The sequence below is a fragment of the Haliotis rubra genome, unplaced genomic scaffold, assembly GCF_003918875.1.
Source record: "Haliotis rubra isolate DU_JTF1 unplaced genomic scaffold, ASM391887v1 Scf152, whole genome shotgun sequence".
NCBI classification, from domain to species: domain Eukaryota; kingdom Metazoa; phylum Mollusca; class Gastropoda; order Lepetellida; family Haliotidae; genus Haliotis; species Haliotis rubra.
The window spans coordinates 1,418,725-1,443,414 of record NW_025765470.1 but is presented as its reverse complement, the minus strand read 5'-3'; the positions used below and the strand labels follow the sequence as shown (position 1 = coordinate 1,443,414).

The following is a 24,690-nucleotide window of genomic DNA, read 5'->3' as shown; positions in this document are numbered from 1 at the left end:
TTCTTTTACAATATTCGGTATAAAAAGTCAGTGTTCTTCTGTAGTGTTGAGACACTCTAACCAAATATCGCTACGTCATCCGCGAATAACAATATAGACAAGGTGTGAATAGCTTCATCTATGAATATACCTGTTATGTCATTAGAGATCATATCTTTCACAAGCTCATCTATATACATTATGAATAGTACTGGCGAAAGTTTGCAGCCCTGTTTTACCCCAGAAGAAGTAGAAACCACATTCCTCGTGCAAAAAATAGCGAAAAGTAATGATCGTTTGCTAAACAACTTTTTTATTCGGGTGTCAAAAATTATGAGACAAATCATCAGTGTTGATCTGTCGATTTCATGTGACTGCAAAATTTGGTTTTGTTACAATTATTGGATTTTGTGTTAGCGAGAAATTTATCGGTCTCAGATGAAATGAAACGGACTGTAGCTATCGAGCCATAATGGAACTCATGACATTTAATGTGTAACTCAGTATTCGATACTTTAATTTTTTTTAATGATTCACATAATTTATATCAATATATAAATTCTCTTAACAAAACCTGACACTAGCCTTTCTGGAACTTATGTTTACTGTTTCTCGGCGGGTAAATATATAGGTTTGACACGCATCAATTTACGCATGTTTACAATGAAAACCTTGTTTTTCCCTTACGATGTCTTGATGGGTTATAAGGAGTTCTGTCATAAAAATATGTTTCTGCGAAATATCGTGTTTATTTGGTACTTGAAAGTGAAATGCCCAACGTTCAATGTAGCGCTTAGATGCCTGTCAATTTATCTGCACAGACGTACAATTGGGATCAATTCTACCATGACAAAATCAAGCAATAGGTCGGTACGGTATAAGTGTTTTGCGTTGGATTTCTAGCTTAAATAAAGAAACCAACTTAAATGAGAAATTTTCTTTAAAGGTGTTTTAATAGATTTTAACCCTTCCAAATACATCATCTTCATCTACTGCTGTAGTATGACTAGCTTTCATTTATTGACATGAAACATGCAATGTTGTAGCACGACTAGTTCTCATTTAGTGAAACAGAACACGTTCTTTTATAGCACGGTTGTTTCTCATTACTCTTGTGGCAGTTTTGATTTATTGTTGTGGTGTACATAGTACCGCAGCAGAACTTTATCTCAGTTATATTGTATTGGAACACGTACTGCTGTAGTACGAGTAGTTCTGTTTTACTGAATTGGAAGACGTACTGATGTAGTACGACTAGTTCTGTTTTATTGAAGTGGGAGACATGCTGCTGTAGTACCACTAGTTCTGTGAAGTGGGAGACATACTGCTGTAGTACGACTATTTCTGTTTTGCTGAAGTGGGAGATATACTTGCTGTACCTCGACTATTTCTGTTTTACTGAAGTGGGAGACATGCTGCTAGAATATACCACGACTAGTTCTGTTTTACTGAAGTGGGAGACATACTGCTGTACCTCGACTATTTCTGTTTTACTGAAGTGGGGGACATACTGCTGTACCTCGACTATTTCTGTTTTACTGAAGTGGGGGACATACTGCTGTACCTCGACTATTTCTGTTTTACTGAAGTGGGGGACATACTGCTGTACCTCGACTATTTCTGTTTTACTGAAGTGGGAGACATACTGCTAGAATATACCACGACTAGTTCTGTTTTACTGAAGTGGGAGACATGCTGCTAGAATATACCACGACTAGTTCTGTTTTATTGAAGTGGGAGACATGCTGCTATAATATACCACGACTAGTTCTGTTTTACTGAAGTGGGAGACATGCTGCGCAGCCAGAATATACCACGACTAGTTCTGTTTTACTGAAGTGGGAGACATGCTGTTTTACTGAAGTGGAATATACCACGACTAGTTCTGTTTTACTGAAGTGGGAGACATACTGCTATAATATACCACGACTAGTTCTGTTTTACTGAAGTGGGAGACATGCTGCTATAATATACCACGACTAGTTCTGTTTTACTGAAGTGGGAGACATGCTGCTATAATATACCACGACTAGTTCTGTTTTACTGAAGTGGGAGACATGCTGCTATAATATACCACGACTAGTTCTGTTTTACTGAAGTGGGAGACATGCTGCTATAATATACCACGACTAGTTCTGTTTTACTGAAGTGGGAGACATGCTGCTATAATATACCACGACTAGTTCTGTTTTACTGAAGTGGGAGACATACTGCTATAATATACCACGACTAGTTCTGTTTTACTGAAGTGGGAGACATGCTGCTATAATATACCACGACTAGTTCTGTTTTACTGAAGTGGGAGACATACTGCTATAATATACCACGACTAGTTCTGTTTTACTGAAGTGGGAGACATACTGCTATAATATACCACGACTAGTTCTGTTTTACTGAAGTGGGAGACATGCTGCTATAATATACCACGACTAGTTCTGTTTTACTGAAGTGGGAGACATGCTGCTATAATATACCACGACTAGTTCTGTTTTACTGAAGTGGGAGACATGCTGCTATAATATACCACGACTAGTTCTGTTTTACTGAAGTGGGAGACATGCTGCTATAATATACCACGACTAGTTCTGTTTTACTGAAGTGGGAGACATACTGCTGTTCCTCGACTATTTCTAATTTGCTGAAGTGGGAGACATACTACTGTAGCACGACTATTTCTGTTTTACTGAAGTTTGGGACATACTGCTGTATCTCGACTATTTCTGTTTTACTGAAGTGGGAGACATACTGCTGTACCTCGACTATTTCTGTTTTACTGAAGTGGGGGACATACTGCTGTACCTCGACTATTTCTGTTTTACTGAAGTGGGAGACATACTGCTGTACCTCGACTATTTCTATTTTGCTGACGTGGGATACATACTGCTGTAGCGCGACTATTTCTGTTTTACTGAAGTGGGAGACATGCTGCTATAATATAGCATGACTAGTTCTGGTTTACTGAAGTGGGAGACGTACTGCTATAGCACGACTAGTTCTGTTTTACTGAAGTGGAACACGTACTGCTGTGGAGTCACTTCAGCACCAAATAATCCGGAAACCGCACGGCCTCCGCACATCTATAACTCCTCGGAGAGAGGAGAATTTGTATGGAAATGCGTTTCCGGTGAGCAGTTTCCTCAGGCGTAGTGTATTTCAGCCGATCTGGCGTCTACATACTGCTCAAAGCCAAGCTTATCAATCTGTGGTAGAACGGTGCCGTAAACAAGAGTTCCCAATTCCTGGCCGTCAATATGAACCTGTAACAAAGACACATCGCAACGCATTAGGATTAATCATAACGTCAGAATGTACAGGTGACCCTTTGAGTCAGCAATCATGTTTTCATTTTTCAGTAAACTCTTAAACGCCACTATGACCAAGTAAGTAGTCACCATGACACTGTACGGAGATACAATGACATAGCAAGAAGTCAATACAACGCTATGGCGTCACTATGTCACTGTAGGGCGTCAATATGGTGCTATGGCATCACAATGATACTAAAGGGCGTCAATATGGCGCTATGGCGTCACCATGACACTGTAGGGCGTCAATATGGCGCTATGGCGTCACCATGACACTGTAGGGCGTCAATATGGCGCTATGGCGTTACCATGACACTGTAGGGCGTCAATATCGCGCTATGGGATCACCATGACACTGTAGGGCGTCAATATGGCGCTATGGCATCACCATGACACTGTAGCGCGTCAATATCGCGCTATGGCATCACCATGACACTGTAGGGCGTCAATATGGCACTATGGCATCACCATGACACTGTAGGGCGTCAATATGGCACTATGGCATCACCATGACACTGTAGGGCGTCAATATGGCACTATGGGATCACCATGACACTGTAGGGCGTCATTATGGCACTATGGCATCACCATGACACTGTAGGGCGTCAATATGGCACTATGGCATCACCATGACACTGTAGGGCGTCAATATGGCGCTATGGCATCACCATGACACTGTAAGGCGTCAATATGGCACTATGGCATCACCATGACATTGCAGGGCGTCAATATGGCACTATGGCATCACCATGACACTGTAGCGCGTCACTATTGCGCTATGGGATCACCATGACACTGTAGGGCGTCAATATGGCACTATGGCATCACCATGACACTGCAGGGCGCCAATATGGCACTATGGCATCACCATGACACTGTAGGGCGTCAATATGGCGCTATGGCATCACCATGACACTGAAGGATGTCAAGTTGACACTATGTCGTCACCATAACACTAAATGACGTCAGCATGACGCTGTGTCGTCACGATCATACTGATTCATGAAGGACGTCACCATGACACTGCACGACGTCAGTGTAACACTATGCCGTCACCGTGATGCTATAGGACGTCAATATGCCACTGTAGGACGTCATCAGGACATGTCATCAGGGTGGCACAACGTCACTGCTGCACGCGATTAGGTCATAGCATGACATCACTGTGAAGCTGTTGGTCGACTTTTGGAGACGCCACAATCACACTGTAAGGCGGACACTCAAGAATAATAGGACGTAAATATGACGACCCTTTCACGTACGCAGCTTTATGACGTCACTATTGCTCTTTGCTACGTCACTGAGAGATCACTTTCTCATCTTAGGTCGTCAGTGAACGATTATAGCGTACCGCATCTTACGGGCACATCTTTACCTTACACTCAGACACGGAAAGAATAGCATTGTTGACACAAAATTTCCACGTATGAAACCAAATCGCGAAGACAAAGCCTTTGACTACACACTTGCTCGGACCAAGTGATTCGATCCCCGGATGCGCTCTACCAGAATACGTTAAAAGGTTATACTTTTGTTATAAAGCCTGGTGTACGGAAGTACTGGGTTAAGCCAGGCACTGCTCGGATCGCAGGGGTCCGTTTCACAAAGCGATCGAAAGCTACGGCTGTTATATTTTACTTTTAAATGATTCTGAAGTGCTATGCTTTTCAGCAATGTCAGCGCTAACTTCACTTACCCGAAACAAAGTGTCTTCCACAACGGCGACAATGCGAAACAGCTTCCCAACTTGGAAAGGGAAATAGGTGTTTATGCTATGCGTCTGCCATGTGCCGTTTATTTGCTCAGCTATAACAGTTTTGTTGTGGAAACCAGAAACGTTGAAGCGCACGTGTATGTGTAGAAGACGACCAAGAGGTCCATGCAGGTCGACGTTGAAACTGTCACAATAAATATATCACACTTTATAAATTCTGATTGTGATGTTCCATTATAATAGCAACTCTTCACAACGAGAACAAATTTCATTTATTGCATTTTTTCGAGTGCATGTTGAATAAGTTATTATTGTTTAACGCCGTTATGCTTTGGTTGTTGTTTAACGCCGTTACATGAAACTCACTGCTTCTGGTTGAAACCGACTCACTCACTGCTTCTGGTTGAAACCGACTCACTCACTGCTTCTGGTTGAAACCGACTCACTCACTGCTTCTGGTTGAAACCGACTCACTCACTGCTTCTGGTTGAAACCGACTCACTCACTGCTTCTGGTTGAAACCGACTCATTCACTGCTTCTGGTTGAAACCGACTCACTCACTGCTTCTGGTTGAAACCGACTCACTCACTGCTTCTGGTTGAAACCGACTCACTCACTGCTTCTGGTTGAAACCGACTCACTCACTGCTTCTGGTTGAAACCGACTCACTCACTGCTTCTGGTTGAAACCGACTCACTCACTGCTTCTGGTTGAAACCGACTCACTCACTGCTTCTGGTTGAAACCGAAACTCACTCACTGCTTCACTGGGTTGAAACCAACTCACTTGCTCACTGCTTCTGGTTGAAACCGACTGGTTCACTGCTTCTGGTTGAAACCGACTCACTCACTGCTTCTGGTTGAAACCAGACTACCAACTCACTCACTGCTGCCGACTTTTGGTTGAAACCGACTCACTTTGCTTCTGACTTCTGGTTGGTTCCTGAAAACCGACTCATTCACTGCTTCTGGTTGAAACCGACTCACTCACTGCTTCTGGTTGAAACCAACTCGCTCACTGCTACTGGTTGAAACCGACTCACTCACTGCTACTGGTTGAAACCGACTCACTCACTGCTTCTGGTTGAAACCGATTCATTCACTGCTACTGGTGTAAACCGACTCACTCACTGCTACTGGTTGAAACCAACTCACTCACTGCCAGTGATTCTAGCTAAACCCTACTTACTGATTCTAACTAAACCCTACTTACTGATTCTAACTAAACCCTACTTACAGATTCTAGCTAAACCCTACTTACTGATTCTACTTGAACCCTACTTACAGATTCTAGCTAAACCCTACTAACTGATTCTACTCTACTTACTGATTTTACCTACTTACTGATTCTACTTGAACCCTACTTACAGATTCTAGCTGAACTCTGCTAACTGATTCTACTTACATTCTGCTTAAACCCTACTACTGATTCTACTTAAACCCTACTTACAGATTCTAGCTAAACCCTACTAACTGATTCTACTTACAACCCTACTTAGAGATTCTAGCTAAACCAGACTAACTGATTCTACTACACCCAAGTTACTGATTCTACTTAAACCCTATTTACAGATTCTAGCTAAACCCTACTAACTGATTCTACTTACACCTTACTTACTGATTCTACTTAAACCATACTAACTGATTAGGGCTGGATATTGCCCTGATTCTCATATTGCGATATATTGCAATAATTTAAGAGATATTGCAATACATATTGTGATATATTGACTGGAAGGTTTCTGTCCAAGTGCGTACATCATAATTTCCTAATAGCTCTTTGTGTGCGACATCATCTTTTTAATTGCGGTTACGCCATACTTTCAGGCCCCCTTCCCCATTGTGTCTGTCTGTATGCCAATGGTTTGCAGATAAATAAAATGATATAGAGTCTTAATGTAGAATGTTTAATTGAATCACCGCATTGCAACAAAGTTTCGCGAACGTAATGATAAAGGTAATAGTATAACATGATTGTCATGGTTAGTGTGGTTTGCTTCAACACAATGCACTTCAATGCAGTATGTAAATATTGTTACTGTTTGTCATTGATTCATTCAGATTCAACTACAATATAAACATGTGTTAACATGAACTGTTGCAAAATGAAACAAAAACATGATTTAGGTGAACTACTTGTGCTTAATATCTCATGTGACATCCAATAACTAAGATCCTTGACTAGAATGTCATTATACAGCCCTACAACATTTATAAGACTTTGGCCTTTATGATAAATTGATAACATATGTCCCTTTATGAAACAGACAAAAGTAACAAAATAATGTGAATTATGAAATGGTCACTCAAAGCCAGAGGCTCTACTAACAAGTCCAAATAAAAGATTGGTAAAATCTTTGAAGGGCATTTAGAAGTGGAATGCATTAAGAAAAGCAAGATTTATGGATGTCAACTTCTTTATTGTGAATAACACGACGTTTCGGAGCGTATGGAGTGGTGGAAGGAGCAAGCATACACTCCGAAATGTCGTGTGATTCACAACAAGCTGACATCCCCAAATCTTACTTTTCTTAAAAGATTGATCCATTTGAGGCCACTTAATTCCTCCAAAATGTCACATATGAAACCATTCAAACCCACAAAACCTACAGCATTTGGTGTAATATTTGGCACTTTTGGGGTTACTTATAACGATACACGATACTTATAACGATTACAACGATACTTATAACGTTACTTATAACGAAACCAACAGAAATAAAAGTATATTTGGCACTTTTAGAGCACATTTTGTTGCTATGGATATCAAAGGCAGAAAATTCAAAAGGAGCTAACTCTGGATGATCCAATATATTGCACAAACTGAACCAAAGCGCCATAATCGTATCGCGAGATACTGTACCGGTATATACCGGTTTACCGGTAATATTGCACAGCCCTATTACTGATTCTACTTAAACCCTACTTACTGATTCTACTTACACCCTACTTACTGATTCTAGCTAAACCCTACTTACTGATTCTAGTGAAAACTATTTACGACTCATTTAGTGCTACCCTTTAAACAAGTCTCACTGCTGTTGGCCTTACCCCTGAACCAAAGATCTGTGATCAGGACTGACTGAGTTTCGTTTTACGCCGCTTTTAGCAATATTCCAGCAATATCACGGCGGGGGACACCAGAAATGGGCTTCACTCATTGTACCCATGTGGGGATTCGAACCCGGGTCTTCGGCGTGACGAGCCAACGCTTTAACCACTAGACTACCCCACCGCCCCCTGTGATCAGGAACAGTTGGATGTTCGAACCAACGATCAGCTTTGACACGCATGGGGTATACACCGCTTTACTTTCCACACCAACGCCGGACAGGATATATACTTATGCCAATAGTGGTTGTCACCCCCTTCCCCACCCCAACCCCCACACCCCTCACCCCACACCCCTCTCCAATAAAAGAAAATTGAAGGGGGTGACAACAGTTATTGGCATGTGTATATTTAAGATACTTAAATCCATCTCAGGTTTAAGATAAGATACATTTTCGAAACTATAGAAGATCGTATTCCTGGCAGAGAACTCATTTATGTTGGGGATTCAAACATTGTTTCCCAATGACGTCATGGGGATTCGTGACCATAACTAACACGGAATTCATTATTCATTCAAATTGTAATCTTATGTTGTTTAACACGTATCTGATATCTAGTATCTAGTATACTAGAGTTTGAACTGAGGTGAACTGCGTCTGCATCAAAACGTCATGGCCACTACTGTAGCCTGCCTACACTATTTGTGTTTATCCTTCCAAATTATTGAAAATGTATGTTGATTCATACATATTTAGGAATAGACATGAACAGAATTTGTATTTTAGGCCATCGTTTTCAGAGTTATCGTAACAAATTATCTTTGATGCCTTCTTCTTGTGCACGTATGGTCGATATAAATGTGAAAATTTAACAACATGAAATGTCAAATTTTCAACGTAAGGCTGATAGTGAAATATCTATTGCATATTTCCAGTGTTATGAAAAATGCTTCAATTATTTTATTTATAGCAAAGTTGTTAATTTCCAGCAGTAGGGGTCATGTTTTTGGCTTCATCTTTGAAACACGGTTGACGTCAACAACTAAACTGGTGCTGCAAACATTTCCCATTTGACAACTTGTCGAAATATTTTGACAATCTACATGATTTTACTTCCTATATTTTCACATATATTGTTAGTGCAACCATGCAGTTTTTATTTAGTGGAAAGGATCTTTACTGGAGAGGACTTATCACTCTTGGAGGGCTTTAACTTTTGATAAAATGGCCAAACTCATTGCGCTGTGGTGCTTATTTCGTGGGCAGTTTGGGCTGTCGATGCCAGAATAAAGCTTGAGTATGAAGCTATGTTATTGTTCTATTACACCAAATCTCATTACTTAATTTAAGAAGCAACTTTCGCTGTCAGTGCAGACTGAATTATCCGACAGCTGCGATAGGATGATTTGGTGATTTTATTTTGTTTTTTAAATAAACCTCCGTCGAGTATTAAAACTGATCCTTTTTTCAATATTTAGTGCTTTTGTCATGACGACTTATGCCAAATGTGACCACAGGTGTTTTCAAACGGTTGACAGTTTGTGCGGAACTGGGGTTGGTTCGTTTAGCTTCCTGTACAAAAAAGGAACTGGCTTAAGTGGTCATATTATATATTTTTATTGCTTCAAGACCATGAACATCAGTACATAAAACACTCAACCCAAACGTACTAGAATCTGTACTTTACTGAGAAAGTGTAATCCCAAATATAACATATTTTGAATTTGACCACTTTCTAAAATTGCATTGTGTATTTCATAGCTTTCGGTCGTGGGAGCCGTACCAATTAACACTTATCAGAGAGGACTCTGAGGGTGCGGGTTCGAATCCCGGATGGAACTCAACCCAAAAAGTGCTAGAATCTGTACTTTACTGAGAAAGTGTAATCCTAAATATAACATATGTTACAGTACATAAAATAGCCATTTGATGGCTTAGCTAATGAAATATAATATAACATTACTATAGAAATCAGAAGGAAAATATTTGATTTTGTGTAACCTTAATCTCGAGGGAAAAGGCTGCCACAAAAACTGTCCTCGACCTAAGTTGTATATATCAACTCTTCACCTGACGTCATTATTGAAAAGGAGCATGTGCGCCGAAGCACAGCAGAATGTTTGATAGAGTACAAGCTGTAAGTGGTTGGTTAACGCCGCAATATTTCAACTATAAGGAGGTAGTCTGTAAATAATCGAATCTGGACCAGACAATCCGGTGATCAACATCATGAGCTTCGTTCTACGTAATTGGGATACGATGCCGTGTGTCAACCAAGTCAGCAAGTCTGACCACTCGATCCCATTAGTCGCCTTTTACGACAAGCATGGGATACTGAAGACCAATGCTAACCCGGATCTTCACGGGTAGAGCTGTTAGTAGTAAGCGGAGACCTGGTAGAATATACCGACAAATGAACGCTAACGCGTTTCTAATGGCTACCACGACAATAACCAAAGTGCCCCTTATAAACCCTTCATTGGCATATAAAAATATGATCATGCTATTGACCGAATAATCGTCATGGTGTTTGTATAAGTCTCCATCTGTTTTAATGAGATTAAGTGGCTCATTGTCCTATGTTTTTTAATCGATACTTTAGTCTTATCAGACATGCATTAGGCTTCGGTCTCTTGTTGCTGTTTTCTTTCACTAAATGTCGATCGAAGTTGATGTATTTCTCGGTTCTTTGTAGATTATCTTTCTGTTTATTCGGATACAAAAACTACGGGCATTCTGTTTACTTCAAATGCGTCTATTGTCGCTTGGCAACAAACAAACATTTTTTCGCGAATTGTAAGTGGCGATGCTAAACACTTTTCCTGGACACCTTGGGTCGTTTACTCACTGTAAGTGCTCTATATTAAGTTTAGCTATATTTTGACCCGGATTAGAATTGACTGACTGACTGAGTTTGGTTTTACGCCGCTTTTAGCAATATTCCAGCAACATCACAGCAGGGGACACCAGAAATGGGCTTCACACAATGTACCCATGTGGGGATTCGAACCCGGGTCTTCGGCGTGACGAGCCAACGCTTTAACCACTAGGCTACCCCACCGCCCCGATTAGAAGTGATCTTCAGTAACCAATGCTTGTCGTAAGAGGCGACTAATTGGATCGGGTAGTGAGGCTCGCTGACTTTGTTGACACATATAATCGTATCCCAGTTGCGTAGATCGATGCTCATGCTGTTGATCACCTGATTGTCTTGTCCAGTCTCGATTATTTACAGACCGCCGCCGTATATCTGGAATATCGCTGAGTGCGGCGTACAACTAAACTCACTCACTGTTATTTTTGTCTGATAATCGAGGCCACTGGGTATTCTCTAATGTTCTTTTTCTGATGTGACAGTGCAATTTTGTAAGCGGTCGCCTTTAACCTTTCGTTTGAAATGTGTTGACACTGGCTCCTTTCTGAATTGACCGCCTCCGTGGTGTAGTGGTTAGAGCGTCCGCCCGGAGAGCGGAAGGTCGCGGGTTCGATCCCCGACCATGTCATACTAAAAGACGTCAAAATATGGTACTTGTTCGTCCCTGCCTGGCGCTCGGCATTAATGGGTACCACAAGGACTGGTCGGCTCGGAGTCAGTATACTGTGTCTGAGTGGGGTATTCATGCTTCACTGCGGCATGGTATTTCAGTGGGCTAGCACTATAAAACCAGCTTCAGTCTGGGCTAGTACAAGCAGCTGCACATACACATACACACGCATGCACGTCGTCATATGAGCGAAATATTCTCCAGAGTGACGTTAAATCTAATTTCACCTCACCTCACCTTTCTGAATTATTTCAGAGGGAATAAATATTTCAAACAGCTAGAAAAAACATGAGTGAGTGAGTTGCGTTTAACGTCAGTTAGAACAATATTCTGGTTATATCACGGCTTGTGGGATATTATGCCCGAAATGATACAATATTTATCACAACATGGTATGGACAAAGACATATCTTAGAAACTGATAGGCTTATTATTGTGTACTTATGTGTTACCTGTAACACTGTTCATAAATAACGCAGTCAGATAAATCTTTGATGAGATAAACAAAAGGTCAGTATATCTACCCTTGTTCGGCGCTCTCAACGTACATGCGATTGTTTTCGGAACCACGAAATTGCAAACAATCCTGGTAGATAACAACGCTCTTAACTGTACTTGCGATCCTTCCTGTTGGACAATAACATGCTTACGTGCCATCACGTTTGATAATAACGTACTTACGTGCCATCATGTGTGTTAATAACGTACGTACGCGCCATCCTGATTGATAATAACGTACTTACGCTCCATTATTTTGATAATAACGTACTGACGTGAGATCTTGTTTGATAACAACGAAGTTAGGTGCCATTATGTTTGATAATAACGTACTTGTTGGACAATAACGTACCCGCGCGCCATCTTGTTGGACAATAACGTACTTACGCGCCATCTTGTCGGACAATAACGTACCTGCGCGCCATCGTTTCAAAGTATAGACAATCTTAGACATCATGCTGATAATAACGTACTTACGAGCTATCCTTAAAGTCAATGACGCACCTTCACGTCATTTTGGGTGGGTCACAGCGTACTTATAAATTAGACGACGGCGTTCTCACACGTCAGTTTTGGCGGAGCGTTGTCGTAAACATACTTTCACCTCCGGTATGTAATGGCATACTTACACCTGCTCACTTGTGGGGATGCCAGTCCAGGTGATGCTATCCCCAGTCTCCAGAGGACATGGGAGATCTAGGAAAATGTAGCTTCCACTCTGAAATGTTTAAGGAACTCATTGTCATCGCGGTATAAGCATCAGATGTTTAGTGGGCAGTGGGGTAGCCTGGTAGTTAAAATGTTCGCTCGTCACGCGAAACCCAGTGTTCGATTCCCCACATGGGCACAATGTTTGAAGCCCATTCTAGGAAAATGTAGCTTCCACTCTGAAATGTTTAAGGAACTCATTGTCATCGCGGTATAAGCATCAGATGTTTAGTGGGCAGTGGGGTAGCCTGGTAGTTAAAATGTTCGCTCGTCACGCGAAACCCAGTGTTCGATTCCCCACATGGGCACAATGTTTGAAGCCCATTTCTGGTGTCCCCCGCCGTGATATTGCTGGAACATTGCTAAAAGCGGCGTAAAACTATACTCACTTACTCAGCTGTTTAGTATCCGTGATGATGTGGGTTAGAATTGGTCTTCAGAAACCCATGCTTGTTGTAAAGGGCGACTAACGGGATCGGGTGGTCAGGCTCGCTGACTTGGTTGACAGATGTCTTCACCCAGATGTTTAGCGACAGAAATGCAAGAGTGAAATATCAACTGCTGGCAGTCGTAAAGACTGTGCTCTCGAGTTTATATGCTACCTTTTGTCCCGCTAAAAATCTGGCATCATAACCAGGGAAGTTTGCACTGTGAAAATCATGCGGTTTCGAGAAAAGCATGGCATCATAACGGTGAGCTGCAACGGTTATGGGGAACGGAACATAAAAGCCTATCCATAAAGTACACAGTTTTTGTAAACTGATGTCCAAAACGAGCAGAAACACTCGCTACTAAAAGTAAAACTGAATGGGACAGGAAGGAAGAGGTGGGCTATGTCACAAAAAAGCAACCAAATGTAACTAATAAAATAAGGGTGACAAAGTGAGAATTTCAAGCAAAATCGTGCATGTTCCGAAAACCTCGTCTGCATTCGTAGAGATGGCTGCAATATCTCCAACTTGGTCGAATGTTTGTCAAATCCAAAAGTGTAATTTCTCCACTATGTGACAAGACTTAGTACCATCAGTATGGTTGGGTTGCAAAGAAACCTAAGAGACTAACCGAAGTCATGAGCATCTTGCACTATCCACTCAGTTCTAGTCTGCTCCTGGTATTAACAGGAGATTCAGTACGATAGCGTGGACATTTGAACATTAAAAATCAGCTGTTTGACGCCCGTCTGAAGGAGCTGACACTGAAAACTTATCAAAGTCAGGCGACACCAGAGGAGGACTGAGCGCTAATGGCGTTATACCACGTTTACGGACGACTTTTTTTTGTTATTACCCAGAATCCCAGATCGTAGGAAACATTGATGACGTGGCTGTAGGCGGTATCCCTGGGCAACAAGATTTGCCTATGATCGTTATGTGAGACGGTATCACACGTGACGACGAATTGATCTGGCTATTATGAATGGACATTGATGTTTTGTTCCGTTTTTTTGTACCAGTCGTAAAATAATTATCGGTCGAACTGCTGAACAGCAACTATTACCTACGAAGAGAAAACCTACCTACCTACCAACCTACCTACCTACCTACCTTCCTACCTACCTAGAGACCATTTGTACATATGCACATACATGTACATGTGTAGTGCCTAACGTTGCCATTTCAGGCCTGCTATTCTCTTGTCCCCTGTCCGCAATGTCCACTTCGTCAAATTATATCGGTGCCTTTATTTCGCGTGGACCCATATCCGTGTCTCCACTGTCTTGATACTGCTGGAATATTATCAAAGGTACTTAAAAATACACTAACACACTCACTATTTAACATCACTTCACAAAGATGACAACCACAGTTACGATCGACCAGATAAGGAAAAACTTCTGCTGGTTAACTGACACGTTCTTTAACATAAATAGATAGTCCAAGTGCTCATAGAAACAGAAAAGAAGATAATGGTTATTTGTCAGTAACACATTTGTATATCCTTGAGTCCCCAAGGACACGTAGCTTCAGTCCGTGATAAGTTTTTTATTTCGATGAAGTGAACATCTTTAGATTTTCCGTTGTGGAGTTCAAGTCTCCATCGAGCCGACACAGCAACAGAATCTTTTATAGCGATTTTTCATTCGGGATAACAGTACAATAACAACTTTAAACAAACAGATTGATATTGTGTTGCAGTGGTTATTCCATAGTTCGGAGTATAGATTTCATCTGCCAGTTTATGTATATACAGCAGGAATAGGGGTGGTGAGGAAGAGCAGCCTTGTTGAATACCATTACTAGTGTTGACTGAGCGTGCCATATAGCCATAGAGTATCACAGAACACTGCACGTCATATAAAGACTTACTCGTACGACGTATCTTGCCTGATATACCCACTCTGAATAATAATCAAGAGGCAATCTTGCTGTCTTTCCTTAAATCGATGAATCCTTCAAATGTACTCTGTTTGGATATTTTCACAAAATTCGAAAGGATAAAAATATGGAAAGCTGCATTGTTTCCAGAATTCGTTTTGTTTTTAATGAAGCAATCTGTTGTCTTCTAACAACAATCTTCTTTGTCGTAATGCATCTTGACAGGAGAAGATACAAGTGTTATCTATCTATAGAAGGGCCTCCCGAGGTTGCTGCTGCCTATTGGTGATTGGTCTTACAGTGCCACTTCACCAAAACTGTGAAGTCACATCATTTTTAAGACAATGGTTTTCACAATAAATTCATGCATTTTACTTTTCAGAAGATGGTAAGGTATGAATGCCAGCAGCCCCAGCCCTAGCTACTTCGAGTGCTGTTAATGTTATAAGATTGTTCAATGTATTGCCAAAATAGCATACACTCATATTCCATTTACCTATTTAAGATCAAATGCGTTTCAGCTGATCCATTACGTAGCCATTCACAGTCCTCTTTCTACTTTTTAGAACATCCTCGAGATCACAGTTAACTTGTCCTTCATGGTCAAAGTTCTCATTTCCTATGCCTAGTTTCTCAATTTCTTTTCAGAAAATTCTACCTGTTTCCTTACGTTCACTTTGTACTTGCTTGTGCAGGGGTAGCCTATTGCTTAAAGCGTTGGCTCGTCACGCCGAAGACGAGGGTTCGATTCCCCCACATTGGTCCAATGTGTGAAGCCCATTTCTGGTGTCCCCCTCCGTGATATTGCTGGAATATTGCTAACAGCGGCGTTAAACCGTACTCACTCACTCTCTCTACCAATAAGACTTTTATAGCAAGTGGGATGTGAGATTACTGGAACTCAGTTATTCAACTCAGTACCAACCTCAGGGATTCCAGTTATTGTTCCATCTTGTTCCAGTTATATTTTTGTCATCATCACGCAGAAAGTGTAGCTGGAATATTCTTGCGTCGAACCATTCTTAACTGGCTTGCTATTCAACTCACTTAAAGACAGAACTTCCCTTTCAGCAATAATATCTAGAGATATTTGAAGGCACAACGACTTTATTTTATGTTCGTTGATTGCTGCATAAACCGACAGTACGCTATACGGATTCAAAACGGGGAATTGATAAACAGAAACCGACACATTCCTTAACAGATTTCCCTGGGGAGTGATATAGCCTATGCCCACTGCATCCATTCAACATGCCCCGGTTGTTGTTTATTAAAAAACTCAGTAACGTGTGTGTCATATGACTTTACTGAATAGTGAGTTACATCCTCTGCCGGATGAAAACTGCACCATTAATGAAGTCTGAGTTATCCGTGATTGAAGTCTCAGTTGCCCGCACTTATACATTCAAACACTGAACTGACCTTACAGTGTCTGTATATGTAACCAGAAGATACCACCACTGCGAGATCTAGAACTCCAAGATAGAGAATGCTTAACACCTGTTTCAAATACTAAAATGACACATCCTTTAAAAATAGGAACAACAAATATAAAACACGTAAAATCAGGCAGAGGTGACCAGCGAGAATAGTTAGTACATTGACATCAGACAGAGGTGACCAGCGAGAATAGTTAGTACATTGACATCAGACGTAGGTGACCAGCGAGACTAGTTAGTACATTGACATCAGACAGAGGTGACCAGCGAGAATAGTTAGTACATTGACATCAGACAGAGGTGACCAGCGAGAATAGTTAGTACATTGACATCAGACAGAGGTGACCAGCGAGAATAGTTAGTACATTGACATCAGACAGAGGTGACCAGCGAGAATAGTTAGTACATTGACATCAGACAGAGGTGACCAGCGAGAATAGTTAGTACATTGACATCAGACAGAGGTGACCAGCGAGAATAGTTAGTACATTGACATCAGACAGAGGTGACCAGCGAGAATAGTTAGTACATTGACATCAGACAGAGGTGACCAGCGAGAATAGTTAGTACATTGACATCAGACAGAGGTGACCAGCGAGAATTTGTACATTAACATCAGACGGAGTACATTGACATCAGACAGAGGTCACCAGCGAGAATAGTTAGTACATTGACATCAGACAGAGGTGACCAGCGAGAATAGTTAGTACATTGACATCAGACAGAGGTGACCAGCGAGAATAGTTAGTACATTGACATCAGACAGAGGTGACCAGCGAGAATAGTTAGTACATTGACATCAGACAGAGGTGACCAGCGAGAATAGTTAGTACATTGACATCAGACAGAGGTGACCAGCGAGAATAGTTTGTACATTGACATCAGACAGAGGTGACCAGCGAGAATAGTTAGTACATTGACATCAGACAGAGGTGACCAGCGAGAATAGTTTGTACATTGACATCAGACAGAGGTGACCAGCGAGAATAGTTAGTACATTGACATCAGACAGAGGTGACCAGCGAGAATAGTTAGTACATTGACATCAGACAGAGGTGACCAGCGAGAATAGTTAGTACATTGACATCAGACAGAGGTGACCAGCGAGAATAGTTAGTACATTGACATCAGACAGAGGTGACCAGCGAGAATAGTTAGTACATTGACATCAGACAGAGGTGACCAGCGAGAATAGTTAGTACATTGACATCAGACAGAGGTGACCAGCGAGAATAGTTAGTACATTGACATCAGACAGAGGTGACCAGCGAGAATAGTTAGTACATTGACATCAGACAGAGGTGACCAGCGAGAATAGTTAGTACATTGACATCAGACAGAGGTGACCAGCGAGAATAGTTAGTACATTGACATCAGACAGAGGTGACCAGCGAGAATAGTTAGTACATTGACATCAGACAGAGGTGACCAGCGAGAATAGTTAGTACATTGACATCAGACAGAGGTGACCAGCGAGAATAGTTAGTACATTGACATCAGACAGAGGTGACCAGCGAGAATAGTTAGTACATTGACATCAGACAGAGGTGACCAGCGAGAATAGTTTGTACATTGACATCAGACAGAGGTGACCAGCGAGAATAGTTAGTACATTGACATCAGACAGACCAGCGAGACCATCAGACGAGACCAGCGAGTTAGTTAGTATTGACATCAGACAGAGGTGACCAGCGAGAATAGTTTGTACATTGACATCAGACAGAGGTGACCAGCGAGAATAGTTAGTACATTGACATCAGACAGAGGTGACCAGCGAGAATAGTTAGTACATTGACATCAGACAGAGGTGACCAGCGAGAATAGTTAGTACATTGACATCAGACAGAGGTGACCAGCGAGAATAGTTTGTACATTGACATCAGACAGAGGTGACCAGCGAGAATAGTTAGTACATTGACATCAGACAGAGGTGACCAGCGAGAATAGTTAGTACATTGACATCAGACAGAGGTGACCAGCGAGAATAGTTAGTACATTGACATCAGACAGAGGTGACCAGCGAGAATAGTTAGTACATTGACATCAGACAGAGGTGACCAGCGAGAATAGTTAGTACATTGACATCAGACAGAGGTGACCAGCGAGAATAGTTAGTACATTGACATCAGACCAGCGAGAGGTGACCAGCGAGAATAGTTAGTACATTGACATCAGACAGAGGTGACCAGCGAGAATAGTTAGTACATTGACATCAGACAGAGGTGACCAGCGAGAATAGTTTGTACATTGACATCAGACAGAGGTGACCAGCGAGAATAGTTAGTACATTGACATCAGACAGAGGTGACCAGCGAGAATAGTTTAGTACATTGACATCAGACAGAGGTGACCAGCGAGAATAGTTTGTACATTGACATCAGACAGAGGTGACCAGCGAGAATAGTTAGTACATTGACATCAGACAGAGGTGACCAGCGAGAATAGTTAGTACATTGACATCAGACAGAGGTGACCAGCGAGAATAGTTAGTACATTGACATCAGACAGAGGTGACCAGCGAGAATAGTTAGTACATTGACATCAGACAGAGGTGACCAGCGAGAATAGTTTGTACATTGACATCAGACAGAGGTGACCAGCGAGAATAGTTAGTACATTGACATCAGACAGAGGTGACCAGCGAGAATAGTTAGTACATTGACATCAGACAGAGGTGACCAGCGAGAATAGTTAGTACATTGACATCAGACAGAGGTGACCAGCGAGAATAGTTAGTACATTGACATCAGACAGAGGTGACCAGCGAGAATAGTTAGTACATTGACATCAGACAGAGGTGACCAGCGAGAATAGTTAGTACATTGACATCAGACAGAGGTGACCAGCGAGAATAGTTAGTACATTGACATCAGACAGAGGTGACCAGCGAGAATAGTTAGTACATTGACATCAGACAGAGGTGACCAGCGAGAATAGTTAGTACATTGACATCAGACAGAGGTGACCAGCGAGAATAGTTAGTACATTGACATCAGACAGAGGTGACCAGCGAGAATAGTTAGTACATTGACATCAGACAGAGGTGACCAGCGAGAATAGTTAGTACATTGACATCAGACAGAGGTGACCAGCGAGAATAGTTAGTACATTGACATCAGACAGAGGTGACCAGCGAGAATAGTTAGTACATTGACATCAGACAGAGGTGACCAGCGAGAATAGTTAGATTGACATCAGACGTAGGTGACCAGCGAGAATAGTTAGTACATTGACATCAGACAGAGGTGACCAGCGAGAATAGTTAGTACATTGACATCAGACAGAGGTGACCAGCGAGAATAGTTAGTACATTGACATCAGACAGAGGTGACCAGCGAGAATAGTTAGTACATTGACATCAGACAGAGGTGACCAGCGAGAATAGTTAGTACATTGACATCAGACAGAGGTGACCAGCGAGAATAGTTAGTACATTGACATCAGACAGAGGTGACCAGCGAGAATAGTTAGTACATTGACATCAGACAGAGGTGACCAGCGAGAATAGTTTGTACATTGACATCAGACAGAGGTGACCAGCGAGAATAGTTAGTACATTGACATCAGACAGAGGTGACCAGCGAGAATAGTTAGTACATTGACATCAGACAGAGGTGACCAGCGAGAGTAGTTAGTACATTGACATCAGACAGAGGTGACCAGCGAGAATAGTTAGTACATTGACATCAGACAGAGGTGACCAGCGAGAGTAGTTAGTACATTGACATCAGACAGAGGTGACCAGCGAGAATAGTTAGTACATTGACATCAGACAGAGGTGACCAGCGAGAATAGTTAGTACATTGACATCAGACAGAGGTGACCAGCGAGAATAGTTAGTACATTGACATCAGACAGAGGTGACCAGCGAGAATAGTTAGTACATTGACATCAGACAGAGGTGACCAGCGAGAATAGTTTAGTACATTGACATCAGACAGAGGTGACCAGCGAGAATAGTTAGTACATTGACATCAGACAGAGGTGACCAGCGAGAATAGTTAGTACATTGACATCAGACAGAGGTGACCAGCGAGAATAGTTAGTACATTGACATCAGACAGAGGTGACCAGCGAGAATAGTTAGTACATTGACATCAGACAGAGGTGACCAGCGAGAATAGTTAGTACATTGACATCAGACAGAGGTGACCAGCGAGAATAGTTAGTACATTGACATCAGACAGAGGTGACCAGCGAGAATAGTTAGTACATTGACATCAGACAGAGGTGACCAGCGAGAATAGTTAGTACATTGACATCAGACAGAGGTGACCAGCGAGAATAGTTAGTACATTGACATCAGACAGAGGTGACCAGCGAGAATAGTTAGTACATTGACATCAGACAGAGGTGACCAGCGAGAGTAGTTAGTACATTGACATCAGACAGAGGTGACCAGCGAGAATAGTTAGTACATTGACATCAGACAGAGGTGACCAGCGAGAATAGTTAGTACATTGACATCAGACAGAGGTGACCAGCGAGAATAGTTAGTACATTGACATCAGACAGAGGTGACCAGCGAGAATAGTTAGTACATTGACATCAGACAGAGGTGACCAGCGAGAATAGTTAGTACATTGACATCAGACAGAGGTGACCAGCGAGAATAGTTAGTACATTGACATCAGACAGAGGTGACCAGCGAGAATAGTTAGTACATTGACATCAGACAGAGGTGACCAGCGAGAATAGTTAGTACATTGACATCAGACAGAGGTGACCAGCGAGAATAGTTAGTACATTGACATCAGACAGAGGTGACCAGCGAGAATAGTTAGTACATTGACATCAGACAGAGGTGACCAGCGAGAATAGTTAGTACATTGACATCAGACAGAGGTGACCAGCGAGAATAGTTAGTACATTGACATCAGACAGAGGTGACCAGCGAGAATAGTTAGTACATTGACATCAGACAGAGGTGACCAGCGAGAATAGTTAGTACATTGACATCAGACAGAGGTGACCAGCGAGAATAGTTAGTTAGTACATTGACATCAGACAGAGGTGACCAGCGAGAATAGTTAGTACATTGACATCAGACAGAGGTGACCAGCGAGAATAGTTAGTACATTGACATCAGACAGAGGTGACCAGCGAGAATAGTTAGTACATTGACATCAGACAGAGGTGACCAGCGAGAGAGACGAATAGTTAGTTACCACATTGACATCAGACAGAGGTGACCAGCGAGAATAGTTAGTACATTGACATCAGACAGAGGTGACCAGCGAGAATAGTTAGTACATTGACATCAGACAGAGGTGACCAGCGAGAATAGTTAGTACATTGACATCAGACAGAGGTGACCAGCGAGAATAGTTAGTACATTGACATCAGACAGAGGTGACCAGCGAGAATAGTTAGTACATTGACATCAGACAGAGGTGACCAGCGAGAATAGTTATTGACATCAGACAGAGGTGACCAGCGAGAGTAGTTAGTACATTGACATCAGACAGAGGTGACCAGCGAGAATAGTTTGTACATTGACATCAGACAGGGGTGACCAGCGAGAATAGTTAGTACATTGACATCAGACAGAGGTGACCAGCGAGAATAGTTAGTACATTGACATCAGACAGAGGTGACCAGCGAGAATAGTTAGTACATTGACATCAGACAGAGGTGACCAGCGAGAATAGTTAGTACATTGACATCAGACAGAGGTGACCAGCGAGAATAGTTAGTACATTGACATCAGACAGAGGTGACCAGCGAGAATAGTTAGTACATTGACATCAGACAGAGGTGACCAGCGAGAATAGTTAGTACATTGACATCAGACAGAGGTGACCAGCGAGAATAGTTAGTACATTGACATCAGACAGAGGTGACCAGCGAGAATAGTTAGTACATTGACATCAGACAGAGGTGACCAGCGAGAATAGTTAGTACATTGACATCAGACAGAGGTGACCTTAGTGAATAGTTAGATAGACATTAGACAGAGGTGACCAGCGAGAATAGTTAGTACATTGACATCAGACAGAGGTGACCAGCGAGAATAGTTAGTACATTGACATCAGACAGAGGTGACCAGCGAGAATAGTTTGTACCTTGACATCAGACAGAGGTGACCAGCGAGAATAGTTAGTACATTGACATGTATTTTACAGACTGACACGAGGAAAGGGTGCCCTGCTTGTATTTTACAGAGACTGACAAGAGGAAAAGATGCCCTGCTTGTATTGTATACAGATTGACATCATTCAAATGACGTACCAAATCTGTCAACCTGTACCTGCCACACTCCCCGGGGACGCCCTGCCACTGCCCCGAGGCGTCGCACACGGTGGTTTTACTCACACCACGGCAAAATGTATAGTCAGTGTCACAGGTGTAGTAAGCCACATCTCCCTCTTCATGACTGGCGGCGGAGACAGCACCGTTGGCGATGGGTGGAGGAGGGCTGCACTGCATCACGCGGTTTACTGAAATTCATGAGGGTGATTGTCAGAACTCACAATAGCAGACAGAAAGTTTCTCTTTCAATTCTCCAACATAAAGGAGTCTGTTAACTTGAAATGGCAGTGTAGCATAGACATGTTGGAAGGTTATGTGACATTATAAACAGATGACTAAATTGTGTGGAGCTTAAAATGGCTTTTCTTGTAAGACAAAATTAATGATAAAGACCTCGGTTCTATGTACTGAGTTTGGTTGGTTGGTTGTTGTCGGGCGGAAAAAAAACAGTTTGTTCGACAGTAGGGCAGCATCTCATCGCTCGACGCCCCTCCCCAACCCCCACCCCACTCCCCTCGAAAACCCTTTTTCAAAAATTCCAACGCCGCCGACTTGAACCTTAAACGTACCGCCTCGTCATATATAATGTTCATCTTTCCAAACTGTTTAAATCAGTAGCTGCCACAAGTCCAAAAAACGAGAGAAATTGTAATAAGAATTACAATAAATGAGAATTAAGAACATTATTCGTGTAATTTTGTCTTTATTAATTTGTTTTTAGTTTGTTTCCCGAACGACCTACCCATGTTCAGAAATTTTGATGGCTACTTGAAACACATAAAAAAATGATGCCCTTACCAAGACCAGGGCTCTTTTCCTCACACAAATAGTAAAGGTAATGTTTAGTTTCACCGTCGAGATATCGTTGGAAAATACTGAAAGCGCCATAAAACTACATTCACTCTGTTAGTTTTACGCCGCACTCAGCAATATTCAAACTACGAGGGATCGGTCAAACAGTAAAGAAAAGCTTCCATTTTATATTTAAGGAATCATTAGCAAAGCCACATCCAAAATTTCTCGTATGTGGGTGTAATGGTTAACGAGATACTGCAGAAAACGAAAAACTATCTGTCATTTGGTACCTCTTGGATAATGGTATGCCCTCAGATAATATCATATAAAATATGTTCAGTCTAGTATCGGATGACTTCCCGTCATAATCAACAGTCAAAAATTTGGATTGCTTGATTGAGATTTAGACTGGGCCCCATTTTAGTCTTTCAAAAACAGTGTGTCCAGATATTCAAGCTGGCACTGTTTACAAAATATTGAGAGCCGACACTTGTGTGACCATTCACTATTTAGTTTGAATCCTTGGCATCATGTGAGGTGAGGTGAGGTGAAATTGGGTTTAACGCCGTGCTTGAGAATATTTCACTCATATGACGACGTGTATGCATGTGTATGTGTATGTGCGGCTGCTTGTACTAGCCCAGACTAAAGCGGGTTTTATAGTGCTAGCCCACTGAGATACCATGCCGCAGTGAAGCATGAATACCCCACTCAGACACATTATACTGACTCCGAGCCGACCAGTCCTTGTTGTACCCATTAATGCCGAGCGCCAGGCAGGGACCAACAAGTACCATATTTAAACGTCTTTTGGTATGACACGGTCGGGGATCGAACCCGCGATCTTCCGCTCTCCGGGCGGACGCTCTAACCACTACACCAATGAGGCGGTCTATGAATAAGTGAAACCATTAGAATAAGTTATGTCCTTATATAATAACTTCAAAGATGGAACAGGTAAGTGAGTCGATTGTGAGCAAATTCTGGAATATTTTACCGCAGTGTGGGTATTGGGGGGACGTGAGTGAGTGAGTGAGTGGAACACCAGACAAAGGCTGCTTACATTTCAGTTTGAGTTGGCGTCTTA

General features: G+C 42.0%; 1 protein-coding gene across 1 annotated transcript in view; it reads right to left on the bottom strand.

The window, feature by feature from the left end:
* Nucleotides 1–2,796: 2,796 nt before the first annotated feature.
* Nucleotides 2,797–24,690, bottom strand: part of LOC124270477 — a 41,085-nt gene continuing 19,191 nt past the window's right edge. The window contains exons 2-5 of the mRNA XM_046705475.1: nt 22,788–22,996; nt 12,724–12,812; nt 4,981–5,182; nt 2,797–3,236 (exon numbers count right to left, since the gene is read on the bottom strand). Coding sequence (XP_046561431.1) covers nt 3,117–3,236; nt 4,981–5,182; nt 12,724–12,812; nt 22,788–22,996 — 620 coding nt within the window. The 3' untranslated portion in view covers nt 2,797–3,116. The remainder of the gene's footprint in view (nt 3,237–4,980; nt 5,183–12,723; nt 12,813–22,787; nt 22,997–24,690) is intronic.